The sequence below is a fragment of the Trachinotus anak genome, unplaced genomic scaffold (genome assembly GCF_046630095.1).
Source record: "Trachinotus anak isolate AG129_WGS33_773 ecotype Australia unplaced genomic scaffold, CSIRO_AGI_Tana_v1 ptg000009l, whole genome shotgun sequence".
In the NCBI taxonomy this organism is placed as follows: domain Eukaryota; kingdom Metazoa; phylum Chordata; class Actinopteri; order Carangiformes; family Carangidae; genus Trachinotus; species Trachinotus anak.
This window is the reverse complement of record NW_027273860.1, coordinates 4,757,790-4,776,923: the sequence shown is the minus strand read 5'-3', so window position 1 is coordinate 4,776,923 and position 19,134 is coordinate 4,757,790. Positions and strand designations below refer to the sequence as shown.

The window sequence follows — 19,134 nt, the reverse complement described above, 5'->3', positions numbered from 1 at the left end:
CTCTAATTCTCTCTGTGATTAGCATCACAGAGAAACGAAATAAGAGGGAATGAGAAGGGAAGGCAGGGAGAAAAAAAAAAAGGTAGACGGTTGGCACAAAGGGAGAGAAAATGAAAGGGAGGAAGAATAAAAGAGAAAAAGAGATAGAAAGAAAGGAAGAGAGGCAGGATGGGACGAGGAGGGAGAAAAGGAGGGATGAGAGGAGGCAGAAACAGAAAAAAAAACTATTCCCCATGACCTCCACCTGAATCACTCATGCAGTTGCCATGGTGACGCTGACAGCAGCTCTTCTTGGTGTCTCACTTTCCTCTGGCCGCTGCCTAGCAACCAGGGAAGGACAGAAGGGTGGGAACCATAGAGAGAGGGGTAGAGAAACCTGGGTTTCCTCCCCAGTGGAAAGAAGTTGGTCGGAAAAGATGGAAGAGACGTAAACAGAGTGTTTTTCTGAACAGATTCAAGAAACACTCAGGCAGCAGATCTCCTCACATGTGAGGACTCAAATTGGCGGCAGATTAAAACACGATGTGTTTGGAGCGATGAGGAGTCTGTAACCTTCCTCCTTCATGTTTTACACCATTCAAGAAGGAAACGATGAATGAATGAATTCCATGAATTCTACAAAAAAAAAAAAAAAATCTAACATGCATTTTACATTGTCTTCTAATATTTTTAAAATAACTGATTAGCTCAATTATGATGCTCTGATTAAAGGTCAAACTCTTTAACTCAAATGTATTATCTCAGTCACCGGTCGTCTCATTTTGATGGATCTCTGAGTGATGTGACATTTTGACTGTTTTACTTATATATTTTTAAAATTAGTCCTTAATTAATCCAACTCTTAATAGGCAACACTGATGAAGAAAATATGACAAGACTAAAAATTTAAAAAAGCAAAGAGAAGATCAATATGATGAAATTATACTGTAGACAGAATCACAAGAATCAGTCGAATTTGAACATATCGCAGACGCACCTGATACAAGTTTGATGTGTTTGTCTATACGTTTGATATACTTTGCATCTCATTAATGTTGGCTTTCACAGAGGCGTCACTCATGCGTTACGTGGGGCTGTCCGGTGGGGACGAGAGGACCGCCTCTGACGACTACTCCTCCCACACGGCTCGTCCAGGTAAACGCTCCAACGACACGGCCAAGCGTGCCAAGAGGCGGAGCCACCACAGCCAAAGCCCCTCCCACTACGTCCTGCAGACAAATCAGAGGGATTCTCCACCCAGAGACCCAGCCTCCATTTATCATGTAATTCAAATTATTTTGTCCTTCACATAATTTTTTTTTATTTCTAAATCAGAAAGTCTCAGCACCATTTCAGATTAGATTTTAGATGGATTTGACTCTTTTCTGACTTTTAAATTCCTCTCTCTTCTAAAGAAGTTTTGACCAGTAGGTTTATCTTTCACTTCCCTATGTGCAAAGAAATGGTTTATTTTGTAAACGTGCTTTGTCACTTTCTTGCTGAGAGTTAGGCGATAAAATCGACGCCACTCTCATAGCATTCATGCTAAGTATGTAGCTGGAGCCACGAGAGCGTTAGCTTAGCTTAGAATGAAGACCTGAAAGGGGCAGGTAGCCGGATTCTGCCTGTAGGTGACAATATCTACCTTAATTTCTACAAACAAAATGACAGTTTTTTGTTTTACAGGAGTGATATATAGGAGATATAGAACATGTTTGTTACTGGTTTTGCTGGTCGGCAGATTTAGTTACCTTTGGACAGCGGCATGCTAGCTGCTTCCCCCTGTTTCCAGTCTTTGTGCTAAGCTAAGCTAACTAACTGGCAATTGTATTTTAATATGGACTGTACAGAAGTGAGAGTGGTATTGGTTCGCACAACAGTGATTAGTCAATGAATCAATTAGACAATCGACTATAACGTCAGCTGTTCTGATAATGGTTTAATCCTGTTTAAAAGCAAATTGCATAAAATTGAATTTTCTGGTTTAAGCTTCTCTTATGTGATGATCTGCTATTTTTTCCTTGAAACGACAATACGCTGAACATTGTGAGGTTTTAAACTGCTCATAAGACAAAATAAAAGAAATTGTGCCATTTTTATCTCTATATTTGAACATTTCAAAGAGTAAACAATTCCTCTTTCAATCAAAAAAACTATTCTGCAGATCAACTGGTAATGAACATTGTTGTTACTTGCAGCCCTGGTATTAATCTTTTCATCATCTAACTCTCAGCAAGAAAGCAAATGATCATATTTCTCAAAGCTATTCCTTTAATTTAAGGTCTATAAGGTCAAAGTAAATAAAAATCAAGGGAGGGATTACATTACTGTAACCCAGTGCACTGTACAGAGGGATTTTTTTTTTTTATAGTAATGTTTTTTTAAATACCTTGAGCCAGCTGCTTATGTGCCAAGCTGTTGCTGCTGATAAGAGTGTTCTCTCTTACCCTTAAGACCGTGTGGTGTTTGTATCCGTTACGTTCATTTTTAGTTTGCAGTTTTTAGTTTGAGTTTAGCATTACCTGGTTTCATGGCACACATACTAAGGTTTGCACTGTGGTCCATGAGGAACAACATTTGGCTTCCCTGTACGTTTGACATGCACATGTGTGGAAATGACAATCAAACTTGAACTTGCTGTAGATCAAAAGAGAAGGCGGTTAGGAAACTCCTCTGGCTTCCCCTCTGTTGCCTCCTCAAAGCAAAAACTTGTAAAAAGTTTTATGAGGAAGCCTGCTTCTTCTCTAATTTGTTTTCAGACTGGATCTAAATCAGGACTCAGATTGGAGAAAAAAAAAAAAAAAAACCCTTTGAGCTTTTACCCTTGATGAAAAAGTGCTGTAGTGAAGTGTGATCTGAGCAAATGCTGACTTGTTATTACCCCCCTGTCACTTCCATGACATCTGTCAGGGCGCCTGTCCATCTGAGCTCGCCGCCGTCAGTTTGGCCGGCAGTGACCTTATACATCTTGACAGCATCTCTTTGGAAATTAAATGTGTTTGTATGTGTGTGTTTGCGTGTGTGTGTTTACAGCGTGCATGGGCGCTGCGAAGGCAGATGGCGTGTCAGTGGGTGTGGGCGGGCCCATGTCATCTGTCTTGCTGAGCGTGGGGCTGTGAATGGCCGAGCTCCAGGCTCCGACATGTGTAATATCGTGACATCAGAGCTGGGCTGCTGCCCCGCCTGACCTGTCGGGAGAGGTCGCGTCTGAAATATGCAGAGTCGAATGTTTTAGATCAGAGGTTTTCAGGCTGTGGGGCAGGAGGGAAAGAAGCATCAACACTCATACTACTCAGTCGTAGCTGCTGAAAGTGAACCCCCAGACGTGCGCACTGACCTTGATGAATGAACTCTTACTCTGGCCATCATGCCACACTGTCTGTTGATGTCCATAAATGTTTGGTGCTCTGTGTTTCTTTGAATGTTCATGGCTGCAAATTTTCCAGGAGATTAGTTGGAAAATATGTAGGGGTTACATGTTTGTCCTTCACATTTTGCCTACTGAAAGTTCCCTTTATTCCCAGAGGCCCCTGAGCTGCATTTTCTCACCTCTCCTCCATCACCTGGACGTCCTATTGTGCCACCGTCCTCCCCCCCTCCCGTCCTTCAGTTCTATGTTTAGAGGTGTGAGAGGTGCTGAAGTCCTCCATAAGGTTGACTTTTCCATCCCCTCATGTGCACGTGACAGGAAGACAAAATGAGCGACAGAGTTTCCCTTTGCATCCATGTGCCTTCTGCCTCGTCTCTGCCTCGTTTCCTCCGTTCCCTAAGATCTGTCATGTTTTATATCCCAGGATTCTTTGCAGCAAACAAAGGCCACTGATCCATCCTGACAGCCTGCTCTCTCTCTTCCTCTCCCTCTCTTGCTCTCCTCTGTCCAACCTCTCTCAGACATACCAGCAGTCCTCCTCTCTGCAGTCAAAGAACAGGAAGAAGAATAAAGGTAAGCAGGAAAGCCACCTGTTCCGTTTAGTGTAAGCCGGAAATGCCGTCCAGATGCTCGCCGGTTGTGGTCATTCACCCCTTCACTCTCTCAGGGATGCAGAACTAATGGAGATTTGTGTGAAAGTGTGAGGGCAGCTGCTGCTTCCTGGAAAGAGCTGTGCAGTGAAGGAAAATTAAGACAAAGTGCTCAGACTTTTATTGGTTGCATTGCGTTTGTAAGAAGTTATTGATTTCCAGAAGAATTTCCAAGAAAGAACTGCTCCACTTCTACCCAAGTAGATAATCATCCATTATTCCTTTAGTATTGGAAACATTCAAAATAATAATTTATTGAATTTTATGCACATTCATCTGCAGTGCACTGGGTAAAATACAATTATTTATAAGTTAACCAATTTTACTATTTCCTATATAATTCTATAGTCAATTTATTTACAGTTACATATCACTGTAGGAATTCTTATTCTCATTAGAGAGAGAACCAGTGAATATTTTGCATGTATGTTATCATATTGATAATAATAACTATTTGTAATTTGGTAATTATAATGTTATAATATTTAAAAAATTGCAGAATGTTATATAGTCACATATTTACATGTAAATGTATATACACAGGCTTTATAATAATATAAGTATTATTAATAATAATAATCATATCATCATATCATATAATAATGTAATGATATATAATAATCAATCATATATCAATAAAATGCTGCTTTGTGACATTGTTGTTATAACAGCTGACTTGGCGATTGCATCTTTTGGTTCATTTCATCTGGTGACCGGCCGTAGCTGTGGTCTATATGCTACTCGCTGGGCGTTCTTCCTCCTGGAGTTGCTAAGTTGTGATCTGCTTCAGCTCGAGCCTCCACAACAAAATCATGTCGTGGTCAGGAAAAAAAAACATTTTCCTCACATGCTGTGCAGAGAGCACTGAATTTGCATTTTCACACATCATGCTCATGGTCTTTGATGAGTCCAGACGATGGCGAGGCGGCTTTCAGTTTAGTTTGCTGTATATTGTACCTTCAGTCAAGATGATGAATCCAGTGATTCAGCACTTCTTTTACGTGACAAAGATGAGAGCTACTTCTGTTTTGATCACTTTTCTCTATTGAGCATGACATTTTTGTTATCATCTCTCTCTTTGTGAGAGCAGTTCTTTAATTACTTTTGTAGGATTTTTCTTCTATTTCTTCAAACTGATGATACAATGGTTCAGATAACAGTGTTTATTCTTGTTCTCCCTCTTTTATGAGGTCATTCCAGCCTCTAATTGTCCTTTTTCCAACTCCCTGCTCTCTGCTCTCTGTTTCTTCACCTCTTTGACGAAATCTTTTTTTTCTTTTCTTCCACCACACTTTCGAGGATCAACATGTTGGAAGTGATTTGTTTTTTTCTTCCACTGGCCTTTCACTTGTTTCACCATCTGCTGTCGTGAGAAACTCTGAAAGCTTTAGCTCCATCTGCGCATTTTCAACGACGGCTTTGTTTGTTTAGAGCAATTGAACCAAACTTTGAAAATCGAAGTGATAATACGGATTTATCGATGCTTTAAATGATTTTAAGTAATACCTTTACCAAACATTTTCTAAAATAAGTCTGTCCCAAAGCCAAAAACTCAAACCAGTGATAGGATCAGTTTATAGTCAGGGGCTGCTGCACTGAAAATGAATTCTCGCTATCCCAGGGCACTTTTTTACATTTTCAGGATCTATAGTTTCTCTATATCTGAGTATATAACTTTTTAATTATCTGCAGCGTCTATTCTTTCCACACTGCATATTTCAGCTTTAGTTTTCCTGTGTCTAACACTGTGGAACAAAGTCCTTTCCTTGAGAGATCTACTATACACCGCACGTCCCCATCGCTGCAGAAATAAATTGAATATTGAACTGCCTTTCCCCTTTAAAGTTGCAAGACTTTTGATACAGCACAATAAAAGTTCCTCCGTGCTCCTCAACTAGAAGCCAAGTTTCCTTGGTAATCTCTAATGAGGAGCCTGCTAAGAAAAATGTTACAGGGCTTTTATGCCAGAAGGAAAAGCCAATTTTTATTAAACACCTCTTACCTTACTGCAGTGCAGCAGCAAATCCACACACTGAACTCTCGCCAAGAATTATTGGTGCATTAAGATGTGGCATTTTGTGAATGTGTTTATTCATGCTGCGATGAAAGTGACTTAAAGCGCGCACTTAAAAAGCAGCTGTAGTGTTACTACTCCTTTTCTTTTTCTTTTGTTTTCTTTCATTTCTCTGATTTATATTTTCTACCGTTTTCTGCGTGTCGTTCCAGGACGAGGTTTGGCCTCCCTGAGTCGGAGGCGTGTTTCCTGCAAGGCGCTCGGCAGGGGAGACTGCGAGGGCTGGTTGTGGAGAAAGAGAGACGCAAAGGGTTACTTTTCTCAGAAGTGGAAGAAGTACTGGTTTGTTCTGAAGGACAACTGCCTGTACTGGTACATCAACGAGGAGGTACGCGTCATTTGTGAGAAAAGTGATTTCAAGTGTCAGTTTCCCAAAAACCATGACGTGTTTCATAGTGTTTAAGAAAGCAAGACTCAGAAACAAAGTAGAAGAAATGATGAAATTTGTCAAAACCTGTGCTTGCTGTAACTTAAGGGAAACTGTGCAAGTTTCTGAAATAGCTATGCTGCTGCTCTGTGACAAAGACAAAGGAAGAGAACACCCTGAAGTTCCCCTGGAGTCAAACCTTGTGCTCGTGTATTGCTAAAGACTTTCACCCTGATTTCATTTTAAAGTTGCATGAAGTAAAAGTTTTGTGAATTCTCTGAAATGGTTCAAACTTCCAGGGGAACTTCAGGGTGTGTATTTAATATATTTGTTGTTCTGCCATGCTAGCGGTGCCTCTCCAGATGGATTGCCATGAAATTTCGTACAATATTCACCAGGGGATGAATCCGGCCGACGTTAATGACCCCCTCACATTTCCCCTAGCGCCACTGTGAGGTTCACATTTGCTTTTTATGTGAAAATAGATGGACTGCTATGAAATTTAATACACACATTTCAAGAGCCCCTTGGAATGAATTGTAAAAACTTTACATCATTTAGCTTCATCGTCAGATCAAAATTTCAATTTTAGCAAATACATTCAAAACTAGTGACATTCCCATCACAATCAGCTGTACTTAAGTGTGAATTAACAAGTGCTAGTATGATAAAACTATGATTGTGACCATGGTAATCATTATATCTGCTAAACATCAGCTGGGTTCAAAATAAAATTGAATATCAGCACTGATACAAGACCTTCCGCTGTTTATCTATATCTGGTTTCACTTGGTAACAATCTGCTACAAGCGCTTAACACAACAGAAGTAGGTAAGTTAGTCTGTTTATCTAGTGTGACTACAGGGTTAGCACTGGGCTGGCCACCATCAATACTGTGTGGATGCTCCTTAGTTGGAATAAGGGATGTTTTCCTGCCCCATTCTGCCGACACTGTGTGAATGAAGCCTGGCAGAGCTTCATGTCACACTCACTCTCGTTTAATTCAGCACAAACACACTAAATGGAAAACTACCTGCAGCCTCGCACATAATGTACTGCAAACAAACCGACGTGCAGGTTGACCCAGATGCAGGTCCCTTTGCAGACAGCCTTAATGGCCGTTTCAGGTGGATGCTTCCTGAGCATTTGAAATGATTCATATAAAAAATCAGGTTATAGGAGGCTCGTGCAGCTTTCCTCAATATCTATATGTTGTTTTGAGTGAGTCCTCGTTTCCCTGAATCCCTACAACAGAAGGTGTGAGTACAAAGTTATCACAAGCCACAGACCCACAATGGCCACATTTATAGGAAATATGTCAGGTTGAAATAAACTGGAATTTTCCTTTATTTCCCTCTGTTCTTTAGCTTTTTGTTTATCTCTTCATTCATATCTTTAATCTCTCTTCTGTTCAGGATGAGAAGGCAGAGGGTTTTGTCAGTCTTCCAGAGTTTAAGATCGACCGGGCCAGCGAATGTCGCAAGAAGTAGTAAGTGCACGATGAAAACCGGTCTGTTGCATATTTATGTGTATTTACTTGTCCATGTGCATGTGCAGCAAATGTGCTCTTATGTGTGAATGTTTGCCTGCAAAAATAACTCCCTCTGCCCCCCACCATGTTTCTCTAGTGCTTTCAAAGCATGTCACCCCAAGGTCAAGAGTTTCTACTTCGCAGCAGATGGAGTGGATGACATGAACAGGTAAATCAGCACGTGCTAAATACGGACGAAGGTTATGCAGAAGGGCAAACTCCCAGCTGGGTGGGAAGAGTGCAGCTTCCTGTTTATATCCCCAAAGCAAATATGTTTTGCATTTGATAATAAATAGGAAGCCTGTTTTAATTTGGGAAGTGATGCATATAAAAAAACATCATTTGCAAGATATTTCCATCGAGGGTACAGTTTGGTTCTTTCCAAGTGATGATGTGATTTACATGGGGTACATGATAATAATCTACAAAAATATCTGGCATAACATGTTAGTTACTCTAGTCACAAAAAAGAGCAGGTTAAAACATTTAAAGTAGATCATTCCCAAAAAAGATTAAAAAGATTTCTTAATTACTTGGAAAGGTTTGACATTTTGGGAAATAAAACACACACACACACACACACAAAAAATACAAAATGATAATCTAGTAAAAGTATTAAAGCAACCAAATGTACTTAACTAAAAGTAAAAATGTTCATTAAGGAGAATTGAAAATTAGATTATTATTGATTTATTAATATGTAAGTGGTACTTTAATAATGTGGAGCTAATTTACTACTTATATTACAGATACTGCAGTGTAAGATATAGTAAGATATAGTAATGTATCATATTTTATAAACTGACCATAGGACTTTCACGAGAATCATGTTAATCTGTAAAGTAACCGTAGCTGTGACATAAATGTAGTGGAGAAAAAGTACAATATTTTCCTCTGAAATGTTGTGGAGTAGAAGTATAAAGCAGCAGAAAATGAAAATATTGCCAAAACTTAGATAAGAAGTGTATATGACCACTTTCCCAAATGTCAAATTAATATATTTTTCCTTATTCCATTCCGTTGTGTTCAACGTTAATATAATGTGTCTGCAGGGTTATTCATTTAACATCGTTAACAACATGTTTTTGTTAGTTTGAGTGTGTAATCCTGTAAAGCCATAAATCTTAATCTAATCTAATCCTCCTGTATGTTCTGTCCCTCTGTTAGATGGCTGAGTCGTCTCAACATGGCGGCTGTTGGCTACGCTGAGCGCGAGAGGATGCGCCAGGAGCAGGGTGAGGGTTCATTCACTGACTTGCTGACGGGCACTTCAGCAGATGGCTGCTGCACGATAGTGTCTTTAATTACCAAACACAAACACACTCTTACGATATTCCTACTGGACTTACAGTGTGGTTACGATACAGTGCATTTATTTATATTTTCTACCTCATATGGTAAATGTATCATCTTTGTAAGACACTGCTGAAGAGATTCACCCATGGACAGATACCTCGTGTTTCTGACAGTATGTGTGTGGGTTTCCTGCAGATTACTGGAGTGAGAGTGAGCATGAAGATGACACCACCTCCAGCCCCAAACAGGACAGCCCCCCACCTCCATATGATACCTACCCACGGCCTCCATCAGTGAGTCACGCACACACACACACAACTGTATTACATGCTCATATAAAGCACATACTGTACTTGAAATCACACTCATTGCTCCTCCATGGTCCATTTTAACAGTTGAAGTTATTGCAAATTAAGCCTACAGGGAGTGGAGGGGCTAAATTTGATATAATTGTTGCTATAATTGACTCTGGAACTGGTTGCTCTACATCAAGAGTCTTTGTCTTGGGGCATATTTTTTTTTTAGCCTGGGATGAAATGGAAAACTAAAACAACAACAATTATTACAGCACATTTTTAGTTCAAGTAATCAGGGTCACCAGACACAGGCTCCTAAGTTTTAAAGGTATTAATGATTGACAATCATAGTAATAAAGAGTCTTCGGTGTTTGCCTTTTCTACGAACGCTCAAACACAGACGCTCTTTGCTCTTCTTCTTTGTTTTTCCTGCCTCTTACTTACCTCTCGCACACTTACTCAGACGTCACCCTGCAGTCATCTGGCTGCTTCGCCGGATTAAATCCTTTCCTTAAGTGTTACATTAGAATGACGCACAGTTGATCAGTTGACGTCTGCCACGTCTTCACTCTCCCCTCTCTCTGTCAGATGAGTGCCTACTTGGAGGGCCGAACCACTCGACTGTCTTCCACGGAGACGTCACGTTCTCGCTCTTCCCAGGAGGACTTCCTGTGCGGCGAGCCACCTGCGGCGGCCGCAGAGCCGCAGTACCACCCTGGTCCTCTAGGGGGAGGCACCACCCACAGTGGGAGAAAACCAGGGGGCAGCAGCAGCAGTGACGTACAGTACAGATGTGATCCTGTAGAGGTGTGTGTGTGTGAATGTGTGACATTGAATAAAGGGGGAAGGTGGAAGGTGGTTTACTTATTTGTTAAATAGTAAATAGACGATCATATATGTGATGAGTAGCTGTGACGCTAAATGTATGTATTAATAATGTCAGACAGATGGTTCCCTGGTATTTCAATCTGTCTTTCAGTCTGTCTGTCCATTACAGAGCAAAACATAGGAATGAATGGTTGGTGATTTTCATGAAATATGCAGTGAATATTTATGAATTAATTTAGGCTTTTCTCTGCATCACATCAGAATTTAGTGCTGTTTAGAATATCAACATGGAATTTGCTGACTCCCATATTTTTGCTTCCCACAAAATGATTGTTTTACTCTTGTGGCACTTTAAAATTTGCACACAATATAAAGCCATAATATGATTGCCAAACACTTTGCTGATTGCATTCATCCTGCCAGTGGGGGACTCCTGATTTTAATTTCTTTAAAAATGATTTAAATGGCTTTTGTTCCAAGGCCGCCCTTAATTTTTAGCCCCCTTGCTAGCTGTTAGCATGTTGTTTGTTCTTCCAACACTTTTGTATTGTGGTGTGTCATTAATATTGCCACTGGTGGACCATGAAGTTTTTCTTTTAATTTCATTTACTTATATTTTGTTTTTTTATTTATATTATTACTTATTACTTTTTAAATGAACCAGATCTGTTTGTAAAATTTACATGAATAAAATAAAATGACACACTTAAGCCACCAGGCTTCGAACATTACCTAAAGTGAAGTAAATGAATGAAATGATGTCTACTCCACCTACTACTTAACATGTTCAGTAACTAAATATAAGCCAAACTACATTGATCATTAACTTCTTTAATGTTTTAGTTAGCCTGGATCTCTGGGAGTGTTAGCATGTTAGCATGATGCACTTGTTGGTGCATCATGTCAGGTACAAAAACACTTGCACACACATTTATATACACACTATTCTCCCAAAAACGTGTTACACATTATCTGTGATGAATAATACCAAATAATAATAATTATGATAATAATAATGATAATGATCTACAGCTAACTTTCTGCCTGTCTCTGTTTTTGCTTCCTACAGTACCGTTCCAGTCCTGCAGGGGGCAGCAGTGAGACGGGGTCCCCGGGCCGCTCTTCATCGTCTCAGAGACGTTCTTGGCAGGACCTGATCGAGACACCGCTGACTGAGGCCGGACTGCACTATTTACAAACTGGACCATTAGGTAATGCCCCATTTAACCAGAGGCCTCATGGATCCAACCAGTTGATGACTTTTCTCATTTTTGTGAAAATGCTTGAATGATTTCACATTGCCCAAATTTGATTTATCACTGTTTTTAAGTTATTTCCAAGATCCTCAAAGACTCTTGATTAAAAAATGTTTTAAGCAATATACCAAGCTCTGAACTCTCTCGCTCTATGGAGAATTTAATTTGGATTATATACAGTCAAATATTTAGTGAGCAAAGAAAAAATAGAAAGGAAGAAAAAAAAAGATTCTGCACCAAATATATCAGTAGATAAACTGAAGATAGGTTAGTTTTTATATTTTCAGCACAGTATTTTCTGTCCCTTTCATATCGTTTGTAAATATGTTGTATATATGTGCAGTGCTTTAGGTGCTTTATGTATGAGTGATGCCTGTTCAGTAGTTGATTATCCAAAGATGACACATAAAATATAACATCTCTGTGTTTTACTTGTGTTTTACTTCATGTTACAGAGGACGCCGTCTTTGCCGAGCCTGGTCCGGGGGGTGGGACTATGACGGCCGGAGCCGTTTACACTCTTCCTGCACAGAGGAATGTCCCGTTGCCCATGGCGATGCAGAGGCTGATTCCTATGGCAACCCAGGGAGGGAAACCCCGCAGCTTCACACTGCCAAGAGACAGCAACCTACACACACTCCTCACGCCCCCTGCGAAGGAAGAACAGCAAACGCACAACGGTGAGTTCAGTTGAGAACACACTACATGTGGTTTGAAAAACTTCACCTACATACAACAAAGGAAAGAGCACGAGGATGACACGTTTTGTGTTGTACTGTGTGTGGGCTGGTGCATGTCAGGTGAAAGGAGAAAGCAAAAATGTGTCTTGCTCTGAATGACAGCCACCAGAGACCGGGAAAAAAAAAAAAGAAAAAAGAAGAAGATTTTTTAAGGTGAAGACGCTGACGTCAGTACATGTGCCAGAAATAAAAACGCTCTCAGGCAGACACATTTCCATTTAAATCATCATCAGTATTGAGGAGGGAAGCACACACTCCAGCCGTACACTGATCTAATGAGGCTAATGAGACAATGGTGCACTGGTTGCCAGGGTGAGCCCAGTGGCAGACAGGAGGAAAAGTGTCGGAATCAAATAGTAAACAAGGCTGATTTATGTAATCAGGTGATATGATAGATTTACAGAGGAAAAGAAAATGAAAAGTTTAACGAAGATGTGAGCAGTGAAATATAAACTCCACCTGAATTAGTCAGGCGGGAAATAAAATCATCCCTGAGGCTGAAAAATTCTCCCCGAGGCTGAAAGCAAAGACGGAACAGGGTTTTATCATCATTAGTAATCTTTCTATGACTAATAGAAGTCAAGTGTTGAGGTGTGTGCTGCTGTCCTCCAGTGGCTGCTCTGAGATATAACTCAGTCTAATCAGATTTTTTTGACAGCTCCTTATCCTTTAAATTCTAATCTTCTTTAAACAACCATCAAAAGTGTGACTCTCTTTCTTCCTGGCCGTGTTGAAGGTGGCAGTGAAGGCGCGTCCCTCGGCGACCTGTTCCGAGCTTGCGAGCAGGGCGGGGTGTGTCCTTTAGGTCGCGGGTCAGAGGCCAAAGGTCAGTCAGAGTTCAGGCAGTCGTTCCTGCGACGGACCGCCGACCCTCAGCTCAATGAGCGTCTGCACCGCCTCCGCATACTGACCTCCACACTGAAGGTTGGTGCCACGGTCTTATCCCCACATGTACACACACATAGACACATGAAGCAGGACTATACTATGGATGTAAATGTGCACAGAACACATATATACACAAGCATATATACATGGATATCATGCACACTTGAGGAAAATGTTGGTACACCAGGGAAAGTATATTACATATAACAAGCAACATATTGATTTGTTTTATATTGAAGTTATAATCCCTAAGATTTATGTTTTGTTTTAATGTAGAATGACCACGTGCGACTCAATGATGGAACACTCTCTTGAGGAGCTACTTTTTCAGAAATACAAAAGAAGAGCAACATGTGTATCTATTTCCAGTGCAGCCAAACAAACTTAAAAAAAGTTTTATTTCACGCTGCACAAATTCTTTGCAGTTCTTTACATTGGCTGCTTCTTCTTGTTCCATTACTCCATCCAATATTTAAAACTAAAATGATCATGTTTTGTATATATTGTTTCTTGCGAGTGCTTCACAATAAAAGCCTGCCCGTGTTTCGGCAGTTGAAGAGTTTTTAGTGTGAGCAAGAAGCAACAGGTAATGTTTGGTTTGTTTATAGAAAATCAGAATTGTGGTTTGATTTCATTGAACTCTTAAGGATTGTAACTTAAAATTGCAACATGTCTCACATCCCACTGTCACATCAGACAGAAACAGAGGTTACCCTTCTTCTGTTCTTTGTTCACAAACTCATCTTTCACTCCTTTAGTTTACTCTGTTTACTTTGTTTGCATATTCTAATACATGTCACTTGATGGAACTAACATTTGATACTAAAACTCAACTCACATAATTTTCTGATCGGCACCCACTATTGTTTACTTCTCTATCGTGGACAGGGTTACACTAATCACTTTCACACTGGAATGCACCTCACTGTATGAAATGTGAGCAGGGTGAAATGGATAAAATGATTCTCATAATTATTTCATAAAGAGATATTTACAAGATGCCACCACATGTGTTTTAGGTCTGATTCACTGCTTATTTCTGATCATGATTTACACTCACACACACACACACACACACACACACACGCTGGAAACTGTCTCTGTCTCGTCAGTTTTAGTGTCATCTGTCTTAGTTTGTCTCCTCGGTTTGGTTTCGAGTCTTTTCTGTCGAGCTCTGTCAGGCAGCCATCTGCGGCTTCATGCTATATGAGCAATGGTTATGTTCCTGGCTGGGTGCCTGTGAATGGCTCGTTGGCTGTGGCTGTTGTTGTTGTGTTTTTTTTTTGTTTTTGTCTCTAGAGTTTGTATCTTTGTTGCTTCCTCCGTGTACATGGGCGGGGATGGATTGGCGAGGGTGTTGGGGCTTTGTCGCTTGTGCAGTAGCTGTTTTTGGGGAGGATCTGTGTCTCTGGCTGCCTGTGTCTGCTGGTACAGGTTGGGTAAAGGAGCTTACATGTTTGTTCCCTGTCTGGCGTTTCTTAAAGGAATACACCAAGTTTCAGGGGGAGTTTGAACGAAACGTTTCTCTGTCAAATAATGTGACCATACAGTAAGACACCAAAGTATCCATGTGACCCTGGTAGACCCTCGCCCTTATTTGCTGTTCACTAAAGACCAGGGACCCTGTCTCACTGCGCCCTCCCTCACTGCTGTATTTGTGTGTTCAGGCAGCAATAACTTATCTGCACTGGTTGCTGTGGAAACGACAAAGGCATGCATATTTTTTCATCCATCAAAACTGAACCAAAACAATACGCTGCAGTCTAGATAACAAGTGGAGTGTTCTCAAACTCCTCATAGCTTCAGTGATGCAGAATCTCTCTGTTGTAGCTGACAGTAAGAACGACAGAGGAGGTTCATATATTTTTAATTTCACCACCATGGCTGTGTGACTGTGCTCTGGAAGTGACATCTACAGTATTAAAAACTGTAAAGGACTGAAGTCTGTTTCAAGCAGCTAAGATTAAGATTTATCTCTCGATATTTGTGTTTTCTGTTGAAAAAGTTGCCCAGTTTTCAGCTTAAGAAGTAGAAGAAAGTTCTCATAACCCACTGAGGAGTTTTTTTGAAAAACTACAAATCACAAAATCAGTGAAACAAACATTGATAAAGTCACAGGTTTCTCTCTTCAAATAAGCCAGCAACAAAAGGTGACCATGTACAGCTATTCCGTGAAATTCATTTCAATTCAATACAACTTTATTAGGGCAACTGACAGCTGCAGCCTGGCAGTGGATAATTGATTATAAATACATTATAAATAGTGATGAAAATCTAAAGAACAATCTAAAAAAATGATACACGTGGTAATGGGGTGTACATAAGCATGAGTTCTAAATGTGAATGGGTAATCAATAAAAAGGCTCCAACAATAATTGATCACGTTTGCAGTTGCAAATGCTGATAAATGGATTTCGTTCCAGATGCTCTGCAGCCATTGACGTGGCATCATGATGGATGAAAGAGCTGTATCAGGCTGGAGGAGGATAACCACCATTTGAGGGGATTTTTCATAATCTGGCAACAAAATTGTGAAAAATCAAGGTTGCCAGATTGAGTTGATTGATGATTAATTCACTAATAAATGCATAATAAAGCAATGAGTAACTATTAAACCCTTTATGAAGTGCACCCTACTTATAATTTAGTATTAAAGCAGCTACAAACTTATTCTCTCCTTCTAATTCTAATCTGCCACGAGCAAATGGATGATCTTAGTGTCTGTATTTTCTAGCAAACAAGGTGACCAACTCTCAATTCTCTGATGTCAAATCTCCCCAAACTCAGTGTATCCCCTTAAGTGTGTGTCTTGCTTTTCGTGTGTCCGCGTTTTAAAGATTAGTGGTAAAATTAAAAAAAAAATAAAAAATTAAAAAGCCCCTCCTGTGTTTCTGCATCCCCATAGGACAGGGAGGGGGAGCTAGCGCTGATTGACAGGCTGTTGGCCAATCCCCAGCTGTCGTCGGCTGAGTTCCAGGAGTGGAAGCGAGCCTATCAGGAGCTGTTCTCTCAGGAGCCAAACTCCACCGCTGAATCAGACCCCGGCCCGCCACTGACCCCCTCGCTCTCTCACACGCACTCCTACATCGAGACCCATGTCTGACGTGTGAAGCGCGCTCACGCACACACATAACCCAAACACACACAATCGCTTAAGCTGCTCTCATCTCCTGATTTACTGGAAAGAGTTGAACAAACTGCAGCTGACGTTTTGATGCATTACGAGCAGCGGAGGCCTCGCATCAGCGCAGATAGTGACGGATTGTTTCAAGAGAGGGTCGTAAGGACAACTTGATTCACATCCTGATAGCTTTCAGCAGCCACAGTGTACAAGTGCAACATGACAGGACGCCTCTGTGCCCTCATGTCACATCAATCTACGAGCTGATTGGTTATGCCACTCCAGCTGGCTCGGGGGCGGACGATTCACTGATTCTTAAGTATTACATGTTAGCTTTTTGTGCTCTATACCTAAAATACTCTCCGTGGATATAAGGAATCGAAACAACTTACTCTGGACCACCTTCATCAGGCTCCTGACGTGGACAGGTCTCAGATCAGTGTCTCCATGAGCTGCCATTACACAGTATTTCATCCCGCTTGTTGTGCCATGTTTGTACTGACAGCACAGTGTCTCATAGACAGTCTCATAGCCACAGAGTGACACACATTGTATCCCATCAAGCCTTATACTTGATGTCTATGATGATATTTTTCTGTACAGTGAGTGTTACAGCAGAAAACAATAAGCACAGGTTCTTTTTTTAAACTAGTCTCAGTTTTTATCTAGTTTTAGAGACTTTTGTTTGTGCTGGTTTGGCAGAAATGCGTACTGTGCTGGGCTGGACCTGAGGCATGCACACTCGATACGACCCATTTAAAGGAAAAATCCACCCTAAAAGCACTTTAACACTGTTAACGTTGCATTTAGGAGCCCATGTTGTGGTTCAGTATGTTTGTTCTTTTGGTACATAAATGTTGTTCTTTTCAGAGAATAATCATCATTGTGTTACTATTACTTGTTAGGGACGTAATGATAAAACAAGTCGAGTTGTTTCCCCAAAGATACCAGTCACTTCATTTTAGATATGGCACCCATTAATTCTTTACAAGGCCTAAATATTTTCTCCGTCTCATCATCATTGTTGTTTCATGTCCTTCGCACCTCATGATGATGTGATGTGATCTGTGTCTGGATAGTGACATCTGCTCCACAGGCCTTTGAGTTTTACACCTGGTGTTAATAAGCGTCCTTATTATCTCAACTGTGGCTGCATTGTGATCAGATCTTAATATGCAAATCATGTCTAGGCAGGGCTGGGTGGGGGCAGCTTGTCAGCAAACAATGCAGGGAAGCGATGCCATTGACTGGTATGACTTTAATTTAGAAATCATCTTCTGTGGGCGACGACTTGCTAGCCACTGCTACACTGTTTTGGCTTTTGCAGAGCGGCTATCTTATGGTTCTAAGATAGTCATTTTCTCTTCATTTGTATATTTTGACCATTGTGCATTGAGCATAATCCAGTGTATATGAAAATCTACTTGGCAATAAACCTGTTTCTGATTCTGATTCTGATTCAGAATGTGCACTTACACCTGGCTGAGATCTGATCACAGTGCGAGCCAGACCAGTTTGCATTAATGTGCATTTTCCTCAACCAGATACAGATCACATGTTAATGTCAGATATAAATGAGGCCTGTATCTCTATAAAACCACCCCAATATCAAACAAGGCCTCTAATACATGCGTAATGACATTTTAATGTCTATTGATTACACTCCCCTATCCCATTATATAATCTAACAAAGGGGTTTTTACTGTAAAATGATTCAAATTTTTCCCACTTTTGAAGCGCAGACAACCTATAAGCCAGTATATACACAAGAAGCACCTTCAAAGGGGAGACTGGATTTTTGCCTCTGGATGTTTTCCTTTTCTCGTTTTTTTTTTTTTTTTCTTTTGATTTTCAGTGGCTTTAATGGGCAGCTTCATCCTCATCATAACACCTGAGATACAGTCACCATGGCGACTAGAAATGTATGAGACAAAAACAAGTCATAAAGGTATTCTGGTTGCCATAGAAAAGCATCCTAAAAACACACGCTCACACACACACACACAAAAAAAATCCTGTTAATTTTTGCTTTAATTAAAGTAGAGTAGAGCCTTTGTCACTAAATGACAGTTTCATTGAACAGTGTTAAAGTCTCCAAGGGTGGACCTTTCCTCAGAGGCCACTTGGCTCTCTGTATCCTGCATGCCACATAGAGAGTATGAGGAAATATTTGCATAGGAATTGAAATATGGATCTAATAAAAATATATTAGTTTGTTATTTGTACGCTGCTGCCAAATGACTTAATACTCAGAGACACTGCACAAACCTATGAAAGCAATCATGCACACAAGTACACATAAACACACTGACAAGCACACAGAAGCACACAGTACACTCAGTTTGAATGCTCTTTCTATGCTGCTGCCCGTGGTTGGTTGTAGTAGCATGTCTTTGTTGTAGATAAACACAATATTCCTTTTCTGTTTTTGTGTTTGAAATCTCTAGATAGAGTAGATCTCTCTTTGTAGAGTGCAAACTAAGTGTCTTGGATAATGTTCTCTAATTCTATCAGGTTCTTTTTGGACAGACTGTCGTTGAGTAAAGATTGTTTAATGTTGAAGCTATAAATTATGGTTGAAAAACAGTATTTATTTACGTGATCAATCTCCGTGCTCTGTTGGAAGAAGAGGGTGGATCAATAAAGTTTGGTTATTTGGATGAAGGTGTTTTTGTGTTTTTTATTTATGGATGTCGAGGAGGAGAGGGGCTGACTTGATGAGCACCGGCAACAGCTGC

General features: G+C 40.4%; 1 protein-coding gene across 2 annotated transcripts in view; it reads left to right on the top strand.

Annotated features, from left to right (window-relative positions):
- cnksr2a (connector enhancer of kinase suppressor of Ras 2a) overlaps positions 1–19,056 on the top strand; it is a 50,460-nt gene extending 31,404 nt beyond the window's left edge. Inside the window, exons 13-24 of one of the 2 annotated variants that reach the window (XM_071484660.1) lie at positions 1,048–1,262; positions 3,871–3,922; positions 6,226–6,401; positions 7,856–7,929; positions 8,069–8,140; positions 9,139–9,206; positions 9,463–9,560; positions 10,152–10,370; positions 11,461–11,602; positions 12,103–12,327; positions 13,124–13,311; positions 16,181–19,056. In XM_071484660.1, coding sequence (XP_071340761.1) covers positions 1,048–1,262; positions 3,871–3,922; positions 6,226–6,401; positions 7,856–7,929; positions 8,069–8,140; positions 9,139–9,206; positions 9,463–9,560; positions 10,152–10,370; positions 11,461–11,602; positions 12,103–12,327; positions 13,124–13,311; positions 16,181–16,378 — 1,727 coding nt within the window. In that variant the 3' untranslated portion in view covers positions 16,379–19,056. Of the gene's footprint in view, positions 1–1,047; positions 1,263–3,870; positions 3,923–6,225; positions 6,402–7,855; positions 7,930–8,068; positions 8,141–9,138; positions 9,207–9,462; positions 9,561–10,151; positions 10,371–11,460; positions 11,603–12,102; positions 12,328–13,123; positions 13,312–13,551; positions 13,819–16,180 lie in introns of those variants that run through there. The other variant, XM_071484661.1, reaches the window with a different exon arrangement.
- The last annotated feature ends 78 nt before the right edge of the window (positions 19,057–19,134 follow it).